The 15,817-nt window shown below is 32.9% G+C and overlaps 1 protein-coding gene across 4 annotated transcripts in view; it reads right to left on the bottom strand.

Annotated features, from left to right (window-relative positions):
* PIK3C3 (phosphatidylinositol 3-kinase catalytic subunit type 3) overlaps nucleotides 1-15,817 on the bottom strand; it is a 118,232-nt gene that overhangs the window by 71,467 nt on the left and 30,948 nt on the right. For all 4 annotated transcript variants that reach the window (XM_036229991.1, XM_036229992.1, XM_036229994.1 and 1 more), the window contains 5 exons: nucleotides 15,512-15,598; nucleotides 13,543-13,638; nucleotides 10,533-10,604; nucleotides 7,789-7,893; nucleotides 7,055-7,147 (listed from right to left, as the gene is read on the bottom strand). In XM_036229991.1, the coding sequence (XP_036085884.1) occupies nucleotides 7,055-7,147; nucleotides 7,789-7,893; nucleotides 10,533-10,604; nucleotides 13,543-13,638; nucleotides 15,512-15,598 (453 nt within the window). The remainder of the gene's footprint in view (nucleotides 1-7,054; nucleotides 7,148-7,788; nucleotides 7,894-10,532; nucleotides 10,605-13,542; nucleotides 13,639-15,511; nucleotides 15,599-15,817) is intronic.

Genomic DNA, 15,817 nt, shown 5'->3' with positions numbered 1-15,817 from the left:
CTCAAGAAAATATCTGCTTAGCCAATAAAACACAATACTGGTTAGTATAGCATAAAATGAAACTTCATGTTTATTCCCTAATTTATTCTTGATTTAATTAAATTAAGAACAAAGGCTGCATAGAGACTATCTAGCCCTGAGGCAGGGCAGTTAGCCTAGAGAAGCCCCCATCCCCCATTCCAGGATATGACTCTGGAATTTTTCCCTAGTCTCTTACTCAGCCCTCTCCCCTTGTTTTGATTTCAACCATGAGACTCCAGCAGGAGAAATAAGCCAAGGCCAGGAGATGAGATAGATGGCCTCAGACCGCCTCCTTTCCTCCTGGTGGCATGGGAAACAGGCCAAGATCAGAAAGTAGGCCAGATAGCCTTGGGACACCCCTACTCTCCAAGAAAACAAAAGCCTATAATTCAGACAGCTCAGGGCAGACTCTCTCTGAGCTGCCCGCACTTTTCTCTAAGTGTGCACTTTCATTTTAATAAAATTTGTGTTTTCCTGGTTGCTGTTTTTCCTGTTCTTAAATTGTTTTCTCAGGGCATAAGATAAGAACTTGGTCACCAGAGCTCCAGGCCCAGGTCCTTCTTTGGACTCCTATGCTGTCGAGCTCTCTGGCATCAGTCCAATGTTCAATATATTTAATTTCAGCAAAATAAGTGACTTACCCATCACCTCGAAAGGGTGAAGAAGCTAGACCTAGAATCCAGGTTCACTGAATCTCAGCTCATGCACCTTCCACCAGATGGGGCCTCCTCACCATTAAGGCACTGCCATCTCCTAATCAGCTAAACCCATGCCCCTTCGAGCCATTACTGCATCAACGCTGATCTCCTAAATCCATTCCCAATTCCAGTCAATTATTTCCTAGCAATGTTTCCTGTTTTTCTTCTCAGATTGATTCTCACTATACCACATATCTGGAGTTTGGCACAGCCTTCTAAGAACCTCAATACCAGTTTATCTTCTGAGTATTTCACACAAACTCTCAAAAGCTAAAGTTGGAAGTGATTTTAGCTCAAATCTCCCACTGTCAGCAGAAATTTACCTTATAACATCTCTGACATAAAGAGGGCCAATATTTACTTAACTAATTCCAGCGACTAATTTCCAAAGAACTTATTGTATTTACAGACAGTGAAATAATTTGTTGCTTTTTTAAACTGTAATGAAGCAAAAGATAAGTGTCTTCATTTAACTTCTTCCAACTGGTCAGTTTCACTGTCTGGAGAGAATAAAAGTCGACTCAAACCCCCACCACATAGACAACCTTTCCGATATTTGAAGATGATGCCAGATTGTTATAGTGTGGTTTCTAGACAGATGAGTCACTCTAGTTTATAAAAACAAAACAAAAACAAACAAACAAAAAACAAATGTAACAACAAAACCTTGGTTCTTGTCTCAAAACATTCCACTGATAGCCCTCACCACAATCTAAACCTCTCTCATTAAACTAACTCTTGTTGCTCTTCTGTGATTCAACTGAGTTAACCTATTTTATATATAACTGTTCAAATCCTATCTACAAGACTTCCTTATACTCACCAAAATAGGAGTATTATCTTCTTTAAAGCCAGGTTATAAAAATTCAATTTTTCCAGGAAGTTTCTGGCAACTTTCAGCTCTTCCTTTAGTAGTCGTCTCAATTTTACAACCTTCATTTAAATCATGCTCTTCCAACTGCTTTTTATCATTTATTATTATTATTATTCTTTGCAAAATGCTTTTGTGGATGTTCTTATTTCTACAACTAAATCTGCATTCCCCAAGGACAAGTATCCATTTCCCCTATATCACCTGCCCACCTCTTAGTAAAGTGTCCTCTCCCCGTAAGAACACAGACTGACCTACTAGTTCGTTCCACACAATTATTTTTCACTTCTAAAATGTATTTCTAGATTGAATGTGGAAACAAAGCAATAATACTTCTTACATAACTACAGCAAAAGCTTTCCCATTTCACAGTACATCGGCAGTCGTAATAGGAACATGCTTATTATAAGCAAATCTTGCAGCATGCCAATGTACTCAATTCAGTAATGGAAACAATCTAACTCCCAGTTTCTCAGATTTATAGATTACTGTAAACTTAGTAATAGTACACTACCGCCAAGAAACTCAGGTCACTGTACAAAGAATTCCAAACTTTATAATGCTAAGTGTTACAAATGTAAACAAGGAGGCAGTAGAATGATGGAGAAAACAAGAGGAATGAGAAAGAATAAGAATTTGAAGGCAGCAATGATAATGATGACACTTTAGTGTTTTATTAATCTATGTAAGTAAAGGTACAGGACTGAAATACATTTTTATTCTTAGAGTTTCCACAGATGATTTGAGTGTACATACAAGCTGCAGAACCAGAGTATTTGGGGTCAAATCTGAACTCCAGGCTTTATCAATTATTGACTGAGTCATCTGGAGCACATTATTTAACTTTTAGGTGACCTATCTCCTAAGGTTGTGGTAAAGATTAAATATGTTATAGAATGTTACTATTTAGAACAGAACCTTGCATATAATAAATACCTGATAAGTGTTCGTTATTTTATTATCCAGTATTACTGTTATTCTGCTTCTGAGGTTGACTCTAATATCAAATGTTAACATTACTGTTTTATATTAATAGTAATAAATATTTTAACCTCTTTTGATCTTAGAATCATCTCACTGACATCTCCTATTCTGAAAATCATGACCACAATAACTTTAGAGCTGAAAATACTATATTTCCCATATATATAGTTCTAATTTTAACTTCTACCAACTTAGTTATTGCTATTTCTCTACTCAAGACACTTCTGACGCCAAATGTGTGGGTTTTCCACACCATCCAACTAACTCCCTGATTCTCTAAAGACACTAACTGGGTGTCCTACTATTTAATTCAATTATGACACTAACTACCTGGAGTCAGTGCAGATTCCTGGGGTTAAGGAGCCAATCTCACAAAGCTGCTTCCCATTTCAGAAGCCAATTTCAGGTCCCCAGGTTGCCCATACTTCTGTCTGACCTGGCTGCAAATCAGGTTTCCCACAATACTCTCTTCTGGTTTGATGATTTGATATAATGGCTCATAGAACTCAGAGAAATACTTATTACTGATATATTATAAAGGATACAAATGAATAACCATATGAAGAGGTACATTCAGCAAGGTCTGGAAGAGTCCCAGGCACAGGCGTTTCTGTCCCGGTATAGTTTAAGGTGTGCCACTCTCCTGTTACATGGATGTCTTTGCCAACTAAGAAGCTTATGAACCTCATCATATATTTTTATGAAGGCTCCATTACACAGACATGATTTTTTAAAATCACTAGCTACCAGTGATTAACTTAATCTCCAGCCCCTCTCCCAGAAGTCAGCAGGGAGAGCTGAAAGTTCCTACCCTCTACTCACAAGATTGGTTCCTCTGGCAACCAGCCCCATCCTCCAAGTCACCTCATTAGCATAAACTCCAGTATAGCTGAAAGGGGCTTAATATGAATAATAAAAGATGCTCTTCTCATCCCTACCACTGAGGAAATTCTGAGTGTTTTAGAAACTATGCTAGGAACCAAAGACCAAATGTATATTCCTTACTATATCACAACATCACACTTGTTCTTCTAATACTTTCAATTAAAAACATTCAAAAAATGAAAAGTACATCCTTACCCTGCTCCTTCCACTTGCCATATTTCCTTATTTTGGGCATTCAAGCCTAAGTCTGGGGCGTTGTCTCCAAATCATTTTATACATTCTCCTCTGCTTCCCTTGCCCTCCAAAACATCTCTAAATATCAGTACATGCGTCTTCTAATTTATCTTTTTTTTTCATTCTCAGCTCTGCTCAATTCTACTCTGGTTCACCTTCCTTAAAACATCACCTGTTAAGACACATTCTATTGATTTAGTAGTCTCCTATTGCCATTGAAATCCAACTCCCAAGCACAGAATTCAAGGTTCATCACAAACTGACACATCTTTTCTATTTCATAACCAGTCGTACATTTGTGTCTCTGAACCTAACACTCTGCCTTACTCATGTTCTTTTTCCCTATGAAAAATGATCAAACAAAAGATACCATGAAAACTTACATAAACTTTAAGACCAATCTTTGCTCTGTAAAGCCTCCTCCACATTGATCTTATTCTGCTCCACATTTCTATTAATTACCTAAATGTTTACCAAGAGAGTAACCCTTAATCAACTACTATATCCTATATTTCTCCATTTTGATGGTAGATAAATATCCTTTCCCTAAAAAGAGCTTTAATTTATATGAAGACAGAGAAATTACAGTTTGAAGCCCAGAGTCTTGAATGATACTAGGCCAAAATCCTTGCTGAACTGAATTAATTTCTGCTATGATTCACCACCAACCTCTGGTCAGAATGCACAAATGTAATTATGCGTGTCCTGAGTCCTGATATCACTGCCTCAGTGGATACTTCAGAAGCAACCTCTTAAGAATACTCAGTGCATCACTATTACCTTTACCAGATACGACTCTTCCGACTGCATGTTTTTCCCAAAACATAATAGAAAGGCGTTAATGTAACAGTTGTTTTTAATCAACATTTTTATAAAAAGAAAAGCCGTTTACTATGTTAAAAACTAGTTTCGAAAAGTGATAACATTCACATTTTGGGTTCCATAAAAATGAGTCACTTCTTACATGCTATGGGCCACAAATTAAAGTCTAGACTAGAGGGTTTTCATCTGAAATACTTAAGACTGTGTCGGCAAGCTCTGAGACACAGTCATTTAGAAAAATTATAGGTAGAAAGATCAAATTTAATTAAAAAATAAATAAGAAGTATTACTTTGTAAGAACCAATTTCCACCAATTTGTTTTCTGAGCACCGCTTTCTTTGCAGAAAATCTTTTCAGCCTCAGGGCCCAAATGCCAAATAACCTAAATCACTGTTCCTGAGAAACTGACACTGAAGGAATTTCTTTGAGTAAACAAATTAAAGGACAAAGGTACAAAAGTATTTGTTTTCTACAAAACCCATTTTAAATTATTACAAAGATACAAATGTGGCTAAGTGAATAATTTCTCTGGTCACTCCAAGGCCAATAGACATTTGCTTTACTGAAAAGTGCTTCCTGAACATTAAAAAAATATTGTTCACTCGATTCTAGTGATCATTAGAATCCTATAATATGTCCTGAGAACTGAAGTTTCATCACTCACTTTTTGAAAACTTGAAATCAACCAGTTAAATGAAACTTGTCACATACTTTATATCACTTGAGCATTTTATTTCTTTTGCACATATCTAGAAGTAATTGAATTTCAGTGGGAAGTGACTACTTGTTTAAACAAACAATTTTTCTTGCAAGCCTTTCTATCTAAGGCAGTTCTGCTCTGTAAATCCATTCTATGCTTCTTGAACCTATATATTCTAAGAGGTTTAATTCAATATCTTGCTGTGTATTTTAGACAAGACTGTGCTGCATTCAAGATGCAATTTCTGTGACCAAGGTTATTCTTCATTTAACATAGTATCATATACTAACTCAATTTTTTTATAAAACACAAAATTACAAACCCGTGATTCTATTGATGAATATTTCCTTTTTTTGCAGTGATAAAGAGAATAACACTTGAAGCTATGGTAAATTTTAAATTTTTCTCTCATTCTTGTTATGAATATAAGAATAATGACTATGGTTTATTTACAAAGAATTTCCAAAGGCCTCAATCGAAGATAAGGAGGAAAAACTTAAAAGTAAAGAGGAGTTACAACTACATTTTTATCTTTACTTCTGAAACTAAAGAAAGCACAACTGCTTCAGAAAAACGAGTTAAACAAAGTAGCTAAAGACCATCTCATGAGGTTGTGAAACATATTTATTCTTATATAAACATATAATAATTTTCTGACAGATGTTAAATTTCTTGATGCTTCTGTTTTGCCCCAATGCATTTTTTAATTTCTGCCAAGGCATGGCCATGATGATGCAAATATTTTCTCTATAATCCCTCTTACTCTGTGTCTTCACTGACTACCTTCTCTTCGAACTCACAAATGTGATCGCACCAAAGAGCGGCATTTATAAACTTTGTGATTCTGTACAAGTTTCTGAAGCGCTAAGACTCAAGTTCCCTCATCTGTAGAACAGCAACGATAATACCTAAATAGTGTGTGGGGGGTTGTGGGACCAAAAAGATCCCTGGACACAGCAGCTGTTCAACAGATGCTGGTAATGATCATTATACTTTAAGAGTTATCCCTTAAACCTATATTCTAAGAATTTACAGACCATTTTAAGAACTGGAAGATATAAAGTTCACTATCATTTAAATAACACATATTAAATATGAGTAAACTAAAGCTTAAAAAGGTGAAGTAATTTGCTTGTAGTCAAAAAGCTTCTTAGTGGCAATAGAAAGACTTGCAACCAAGTCGGTCTCTCCAGAGACTATGTGCTCCATGGCTTCATTATGGAAAGTAAATGTCTAGGTCTAACCTAGCCTCTATCATGCATTATAAACTAGATATTATGCTACCAACTCAATTTACACATTTCAAATTACATTTCTCATACTCTCTCTCTAGCCACATCTCCTTCAGAATTCTACAGTTCTTTTAATAACGTGAATATTTTGCTAATTGCCCAGGTTCAAAGAGGTGAGGAGAATGAAGACAGAAGTGAATCAACATTTACTCTGTACCTACTGTGTACCAGGTATTCAGCCAAGTCATTCACCTGTATTATCTCGACTGTGAAGGAGGTTGTCATCATCAGAAAAACGAGGGAATCAAATTTTCTAAGTAATTTGCCTTGCCTTACCTAGGAATACTAAGTTGTAGTGCTGGAAACTGAACCCAAGTCTCTCTGACTTAAACCATTCAGTCACTGTCTACACATCAACAAACGGGTATATGTGTCTTTATGTGTATACCTCTATAATTTTTTCAATGGACTATCATAGATATTGTTTTGTAACTATTTTAAAATTTGACAATAACTCTATATTTCCACGGCAGTTTTATTTCCTCTTGTTCAACAGCAACAAAGTTTATAGGTAAATTTGATATATGAAAGTACTCAAAAAACTCACTTTTTCTTGATTAGTAAGATAATATCTAAACTTCCAAACAAGATCTTGTTCTTCATATGTAAGTTGCTTGGTTGGTGGAAAACTCACAATTATCTATAAAACAAAAAAGGTACTTTTGTCAAATACATTCTTCCTATCTGTTTCTTGTTCATTTATATATTTTTTTCATTTAATTAAATATTTCTATAATAGAACTATTACAGAAGGAGAATGTACATGCAACTAAGTAAGACTTAAATTTGTTGTACTTATCAATTCAAAAAGGATATTAACAGAGTATAAGGGAGAATAAAAAGTAAAATGAAAAAGTCTTACTCCATGTAACAGTATATAACTACAGAGCTAATTTAATACGACCAAAATGAAAACAAACCAAAATAAAAAAAAGCCACCCCTTCAAAAAAGGAAAAATCCGAACAATACATGTTTGTCTTATCAAGCCAATAAGTGCAACAACACATGTGCGCACCAAGGCCTCTTTCGGGCAATGTACTTTCGGGCCAGTTTCTAAGAACACTGTATCACAAAAGTGCAAACTATCAGCTGTCTCTAGGGCTAATATATTTACTGAAAGCTCCCAAATAAAAATAAAACAACAGGATTGCAAAGCTGTTGAAATCATGCGGTGTTCATTAACTTGGGGGGGGGGGGGACATTTATCTAAATCACTTTTAACTGAAGTAACCAAAACACTCATTTAATTATTTGTATATTACTATTTTATAAATTCTTACATTTAGCTGATCTCTCGTGGTAGCATTAGGTTTGAGATCATGGTCAGAAGGTCCACTTCTTAAACTCCGGGCAAGCTTGTGGTGTTTGCTCTCAACTAAATTCTCCTATAAATAATTTTAAAATATTAATCGACAATGTAAACTTCACCAAAAAAAAGTTCCAATAGTTAGAAATAGAAAAGTAAATAGTTACTTACTTAAGATCATTTTATAATACTTAATATTTTATTTTTGTTACAGCTTTAGTCTCTATGTATATTTTAAAAACATATCACCATTTTGAGACAGGGAAACAAAGCATACTTTATGCTTCACTAGTACCATAACATGCCCACGCCATTTAAGCTTCTTAAAACATCTACCCTTCATTCTCCACATACTCCAGGTTTTTATATCCTCTATCCACTCAAAAACCCCTTCTTTCGATGACCTTCCCTGACAACTCAGAGTAAAGCATTTCCTCTTCCTATAAGCTACTAACAAACTTGTGATATTTTCATATTAGCAGTTTAATCTGACCACCAGTAGTAACTGAGGGCAGGGACCACAATACTTAAATATATATATTTGTTGTTGACTATTTTACCTACAACCAAAATTGTTTTAGATATACTATTTTTGCTTAAAATACTTTTTATTCTATGTATTTTTGCATATGTAAACTGTCTGTTAATGTCTTTTTCCTAATTTTCAATTAGCTTTTTGATTCTTTGTTCTTAAGTTTTTAAGAGTTCTTCATGTATTAAATATTCAGCCCTTTGGTCTGTGATGTGTCACAAATACTTTCTTCCAATTTATTAACAGTCTTTTTACTCTGTTACAGTGTTTTTGCCATGCAGTTAATTTTTTAATGCAATCAAGATTATCAATCATTTCTTTTACTGCCTCTGATTTTCAGTCATCATTAAAAAGTCTGTCCCTACAGTGAGAGTAAAGTACTAGTAAAGTTTCATTTTTTAACATTTAAATCCAATTGGAGTTTTTCCTTATATATGGCATGAGATATGGATCTGATTTAATTTTATCCTTTCCCAAATGGCTAATCTGTTCTTTAGCACTATGCTCCAATGATGAAATGACACCTTTATCATATACTAATTTCCATGTTTATTTGAATCTATTTCTGGGCTTTTTATTCTGTTCTACCAGTCTATTTGTATATGTACATGTGCTAGGATAACTCTGTAATTAACAGAAGTTTTATAGTCTTTTATTGTCTGATACAGTGGTATACCAGCTTAGTGGCACTCAAAATTACTTTGTTAAAATATATTCCTCTATATAATAAATAATTATGGCTACAAACTGAACTGAATTTTTGAGCACAAGAGGTAAGGAGAATAGGGTTTTTTGTTTGTTTGCTTGCTTGCTTGCTTGCTTGCCTACATTTAAAACTAAAAATTTTTAACAGGGACCCTAGTTCTTTTTTTGTTTTTAATTACAGTATCCATAATGTTAAAACTATAACTGTTGATGAGCATTTTCTTTGGAAAATAACATACTACATATACAGACATCTCATTTACCTGGTATTTTGGTAGAAGTTAAACAAAAGTGATATCTATGATCTCAATGTGACAAAACCTGTTTACTCTTAGCCATTTTGAAGGCAACCACTGAGTATACTCATTTGTGTTTCAAATATCCAGAATGCAAAATGTAATTTGATTTTTATAATGAAAACAGTGTCAATTTTAAATACGTGTTGTGCATAATTCAATCATAATATGTTGTGCATAGGGACTATGAAGGTATGTAGGGTCTGTTTCTAAAAGATTCCCAAGTGACTTTTTTTATTCTAACTTTTTATACTCTGTTTTTTTTTTTTTTTTTTTTTCCCTATCTCTCCCTCTGCTGTTAGGCCATCAGTCATTACTTCCTGCATTAATGACCAATACTTACCTTAATCATTGTGTTTTCATTTTTCAATGTGCAACTTTTAATCTACTTTGGTTTGATTAAGAAGGTTACTAATTAGAAATGCATAAAATAAGAATGAAATAGTTCAGAGTGATGTGAATGAATTATAAGTATGAATATGATGGTATCTATTGTGCTGCTAAAAGAATTTTTTCACCTTAAACTTTCTAAATCTAAAGTCATTTAATTAAACATCTGTTGTAAAGCAGGAATTCTTATTCTTTCATACCCATGAGTTATCATCTCAAAAATTCAACAGATAGGTATCTCAAAATCATCCAGACATTATGATTCAAATTGAATAGTTTTAGTAGCTACAGTGATCTTACATATTTTACAACCAACTCGGTTTCCCTAAAATTTTTATCCACTGATCCTAGTGTTATATATCCTGGTATAAACTAATTCCCCTTCTGTACAATTTATGATAATCTTTCAAATACAGGCATACCTCATCCTCATCTTATCGCTCTTTGCTTTATTGAACCTCCGAGATATCGAGGGTTTTTTTTTTTTTTTTTTACACATTAAAGGTTTGTAGCAACCCTGCCTTGAACAAATCCCCTAAGTCCTTACTTCAAGACCACATTCCCCAGCTCTTTCAATAATCCAAATAAAATGGTTTCCCAACACTGTACTATCCTGACTTTATTTTTACATGTTAAGATTTCTTATAAAAATCTCATCTGAACCAGACAGCTAAAGTGGATTTATAAATCAATTTTAGATAACTGAGGTACACTTTTTAAAAAAGAAAGTGTATGATGTGGGTCTAAGTCACTCTAAAGTAAAGTACTTTTATAAGAAATTTGACAATAACTCACCATAGACATCTGAGGGTCAGGAACTTTCACTATCTCAAAGCTGGTTAAAATTGGAGACGATTCATCACCATCCTGGATTACAATGTAATAAGTTAAAAAAACAAATAAATAAAATTTAACCAAACGGTAAGAAATAATACATGATTATGTATATTCCAATGTATTTTAATTCCATTTAATGAACATCACTCCTTCCTTTAAAAAAATTATTCTTCCTCCTACTACATTTTAAAATATATCTATTTTTTACGTTTTGTTGCTTATGAAATGTTTTGGAAAAAATAAACTCTAACAATAAAAATTTATAATGCAGTTTTTAGGAATATGAAGTCTAGAAATTAGATCGTTTTCATCTTTTTTTTTTAACTCTATGATGACCTAATTTTCAAACACGGAACAAGAAACCCCAGAGCATAATTAAAATATGGCACAATGGATGTGTTGCATCACTTGAAAAAACTACTAAGTGGATGTTGGTAAATCAAATGATCACAACTAAGTTCCATTCAAAGAAGAAGAATTTTAAGTGTGGGATTAATGCTACTCAAATTTATATACAGCAATAGACTCAGCAGCATTGCTTCTCACAGGGGCACCTAACTCAACTTAATGCAAACTTCAATAAAGAGAATCAATTCTTAAGAAATAAAGCTGTCTTATTTTGTTGGTATTATCATTTTTGAAGAATGTTGGCTTTTATTTTCATCCAATTCAAGCAAGAAAGGTAATTCAGTATAATAAATGTCACTGCATACATACTGGAAAAGGCTAAACTAATTAAGGTAAAAATTCATTTCCTCACAATTGTACAACCAGCAGGAAGATTTTTTTGTCAATTTCCAAATGCTACTATATTTTCAATTTTAGATATGTTCAACAAAATCAGGAGAAACTGAAAAGGGGGAAGTATTGTAACTTTAGTTCAGTAATTGAGTCTTAGAGAAAACCACAAATTCCCACAGCCATTGTTTAACAGGCTGGTTCTCAGTCACAACACCAGAAAACATATTTATCAGCCCAACTGTGACAAGTAATCTTCACTAAGGCTATCTGTCACAAAAGACAGGTGACAAGAAAGTCTATTTCCATTAGATTCAATACACTGGCCCAGCAATCTTTACACTAAGTGGAAGTATGACAGGGTAGGTACACAGGCATTAATTTATGGGCAATTTTCAAAAAGCAGTAGAAAGGAGTCAAGAACCTTTTTAGAAAATACTTGAAATTCTTCTAATTTCTATTCTGTTATTATTTCATCTACTATCAAAGCCGTCTTTCAAAAGGTCCTTTACATCTCCAATGTTGTAAAATACCACCTTCATTAGCATGCTTTTGCAATATAAACTCCACATGGGCAGGAAATACTGCTTTAAATGAAATTATATATAATATAAAATGTAAAATGTAATTTTATTAAAATGTATTGTGACAAAAATTTCACTCACCTACATTTCTCTTTTAAATATAGTTTTTCTAATGAATTAATAAACAATGTTAGTCTATCTTTCGAATTTTTTCCCCATTTCACTTATAAAATAAAAAGCTGAAACAAATTAACGTTTCCTAACCTTTTACTAAAGGGAAGGTATAAAAGCTAAAGGGAGAAAATAGGAATAGTAACTTGAAAAATACCAGAAAACTGATCATAAATTAACTGTACAAATCCTAGACCTCCATTACAAAAACATCCTTCGAACGATAATTTATAGTTACAAATATATTGTTAAAAATCACTTTTGACAAGTTTAACAAATAACACTAAAGTTTAAAAGTAATTTAAAAGTGTTGCTTCTAATGAACGACTACACTGTATATGAGCTTAGCTATATGCTACAAGAATATTTTCTATTATGCCATGTATCAAAAGTCTGTCCTCCAGAGAAAGACAAACTCCATGATTTCACTTATATGAGGAATCTAAAGAACAAAATAAACAAACAAAAGAGAAACAGATTCATAGATACAGAGAATAAACTGGTGACTGCCAGACAGAAAGGGGGTTAAGGGGCTGAGTAAAAAAGGTGAAGAGATTAAGAAGTACAGATTGGTAGTTACAAAACAGTCACAGGGATGTGAAAAACAGCAAAGGAAATATAGTCAATAATACTGTAATAACTATATATAGTGCCAGGTGGGTGGGTCCTTGACTAATTGGGGGGATCGCTTAGTAAATAATATAAATTTGCAACGACTATGCTATACAACTGAAACTAATATAAAATAATATTGAATGTCAACACCAATTGAAAAATAAAAATTAAAAAAAAAAAGTCTGTCCTCATTAACACTGATTTAAGTACCTGTCTTAGTATTTCTACAATAAAAAAAAGTACCTGTTTTATGTGGTTTTAAATTACACATAGAATTATTTCTAAAATACTTAAATAAAGATCCTTCGACAAACATTTGAGGCACAGATATTTTTCAAGTAGCTACATGTCAAGCACACATTACTTTCTTTCACATAATGGGCCAGAGGAAATCTAGAACTGCATATGTGCTATCACTCATCCTACTGATAACATAAGTTTCTTAATTCTGTATATATTATACTAATAAATGCAGATGTGTAAAAGTCTTTCATAAGAATACTTATGTTAGGGTTACATATAAATTTCCAACGCATTATATATACACACACACACTCAGATAACAAATATAACCTTAATATTTTAAAAACATGATTATTTTTCATATGAATTCTAATTGTTAATAAAGCTACAGCTTTAATGTCCTACTTGCCAATTTGTAGAACAATTAATCAAAAAGTTTTCAATCTTCTGCATATTAATTGAATTCTGTAACCCAGAACTGTATTACATGAATGATTGGCTTTTGTAATCTTGTTGTAGCTATATGATTTGATTTGTGCATACATAAACAGCTGCTGCTGACAGCTGTCTGCTGCTATCCTGCAACCAAATAATTCATCTCAGCAGGAACAGCAATTTTTTTTAATGTTTCCCCTCCCCTCTACTTTAGAGACCATAAACAGTTCCAAGGCAAATACCTTTTCATAATAAACAATACCATATTCCTTATCATCACACTTGACACATCGAAACTCGACCATCAAGTACATGAAATTAGAACTTCGTTTTTCACTCTAAAAAAACCAAAAAAACAAAAAAGACTTTCATGAAAAAATGATCATCTTTAACATTCTATTAAAGGATCAGTATATACCATTATTCCCAATTCAGTAATACATAGATCTATCAAGTACAACTTGAAATGTAAATTTTTATTTTGTAATTATAAATGCAATGTTACAACACTACTATTTTATTATATACAGCACTGCTGTTTAGCCAGTAGTATCTACTATTCACTTCAAACTCCCTCCTAAAACTTAATGACATTTAGTTATTTAGTAGTTTGGATATTATTATATAAAATCTTGATGATATTTTGTATGCACGTGTATGAGAACTATTTTCTTTCAAAGCTAAAGATGTGTTGTACTTATAACAACATTAAACAAAGAACGGTGCACCCTTAAACCATGCAACTAATCTATAGCAATTACTATAAGTATAACAAAAATCAGAAGGAAAACAAAATGTGTAACTAAGGACTGAGGGCATCTGATCTTAACAGACATAACCTTTACAAGTTTTTCACAATTTATAAATAGTTTTAAGACAACCAGCAGTGACTCGTAAATTTTTATCAGTATATTTTAAGTATACTGGGAAACAGTTACTTCCTCAACATAAAAAAATGTTAATTTTGTGTATAAATTTGTTCCTTTAAATAAAAAAAGTAAATACTATGTAAATAATGAAGTGAAATAAAATTAAGTCTAAAAGGATTAGTCTTGACCCAAAACAGGTTTTTAAATGGCTTTAAATCAATATGTATAAAATCAAAGTCTAAGGAGGTCATTTACATTGTCCAACTTTATGAAGCATAGTACAGTCTATTATGGTAATGGTAATGTCTCCTATCTTTTAAAGAGAATGGAAAAGGCTGGACAGAGTAAGCCCTAACATTACATTTTCTACGCAGGGGGTACCTAAGTTGAAGAACAGAAAAATACAGGTAAGCGTTTCAATTAAACTAATTTATTATAAAAATTCAAAATAATAAAGTCTCCTTCCAGTTTGAATATATGAGAATGTACTATATATAAATTTGAAAAAAATGCCTAGTATTCATACTAAATATAAATGTTGTTAAACACCACTAATTTCTTTTTTAAAAATTAACGATGCTAGAATATAACTTTTACAAGTGTTCATTGTAAAATTAAAAATTTCTTTCTCTTTCCAGCTCCTAAAAACTTTTCAGAGAACAGTATCTATGGTGGTCACTGTAAGCCAGGCATATCACAAAGCTGATATTCCTCTCTCCTAATGTGATTAATAGTAATTGTCATTTCTGCTCTCTCAGATACCAAATGTTAGGGAAAAAGTCGAGCACTTCAGCGCAAATACATAGCAAAGAGAAATAACGCATTCTAACTTTTGGAAAGAGTTTCATTGAAGCCATCTTTTAAGTAAAAATATTCAAGAATACACAAGATCAAGAGACAAATAAAGTACTTGAACCATGTAACTTTATTAAGGATGCGGAGTCCTATATGTAGCACATAAGAGAAGAAGTATCTTAATTGGAGAAAGGACTTGCTAAAGATGATTTAAAGTAACTGAAGTGAAGAGGTAGCCTCCGCTGAATACGAGCTGTCATATAGAGACAGAACACATAAGTGAGGCATCAAACTCATACTGGCTTCACTTATACGACATTTAGTACACTATAATATACACTACCTACTTCACAGTTGGACAGAACATTAAAATAAAAGAAAGGCAGATATCTCAAGTTTTGCACTTATTAACAAAGAACCCTCAACTACACATCACCCCAATAAACCTATATTGTGAGATATTTGGTAATAAATAATTCTCCAAAAACTCTTGAATTAGGTACCTAAAGGAAATATTTTGTAATAAAAAAAGAGGAATACAACCCACCTCATTGATCATTTCAATTTCTCTAAAAGTCAGTCTGTCCAGCCAATCTACTTTCACCATGTGTCCTTGTCGATGGGCTTTTGTGAGCTGCAGAAAAAACACAATGGAGAAAATTTTAACGTAGATCTCACAGCATGAGATAAAAAATAGCATTGCCCATCACTCCCTTTCAACATCATACTGGAAGTACTAGCTAATGTAATAAGAGCTATTGGGAAGAAATAAAACTATCTCTGTTCATATATGATATGATCATCTATGTTGAAAACAGGAAACAATGGACAAAAAAACCTCCTAGAACTAATA

Source organism: Rousettus aegyptiacus, unplaced genomic scaffold (assembly GCF_014176215.1).
Source record: "Rousettus aegyptiacus isolate mRouAeg1 unplaced genomic scaffold, mRouAeg1.p scaffold_m13_p_12, whole genome shotgun sequence".
In the NCBI taxonomy this organism is placed as follows: domain Eukaryota; kingdom Metazoa; phylum Chordata; class Mammalia; order Chiroptera; family Pteropodidae; genus Rousettus; species Rousettus aegyptiacus.
Note: the sequence above shows the minus strand (reverse complement) of the source record. Positions and strands in the feature narration are given on the sequence as shown.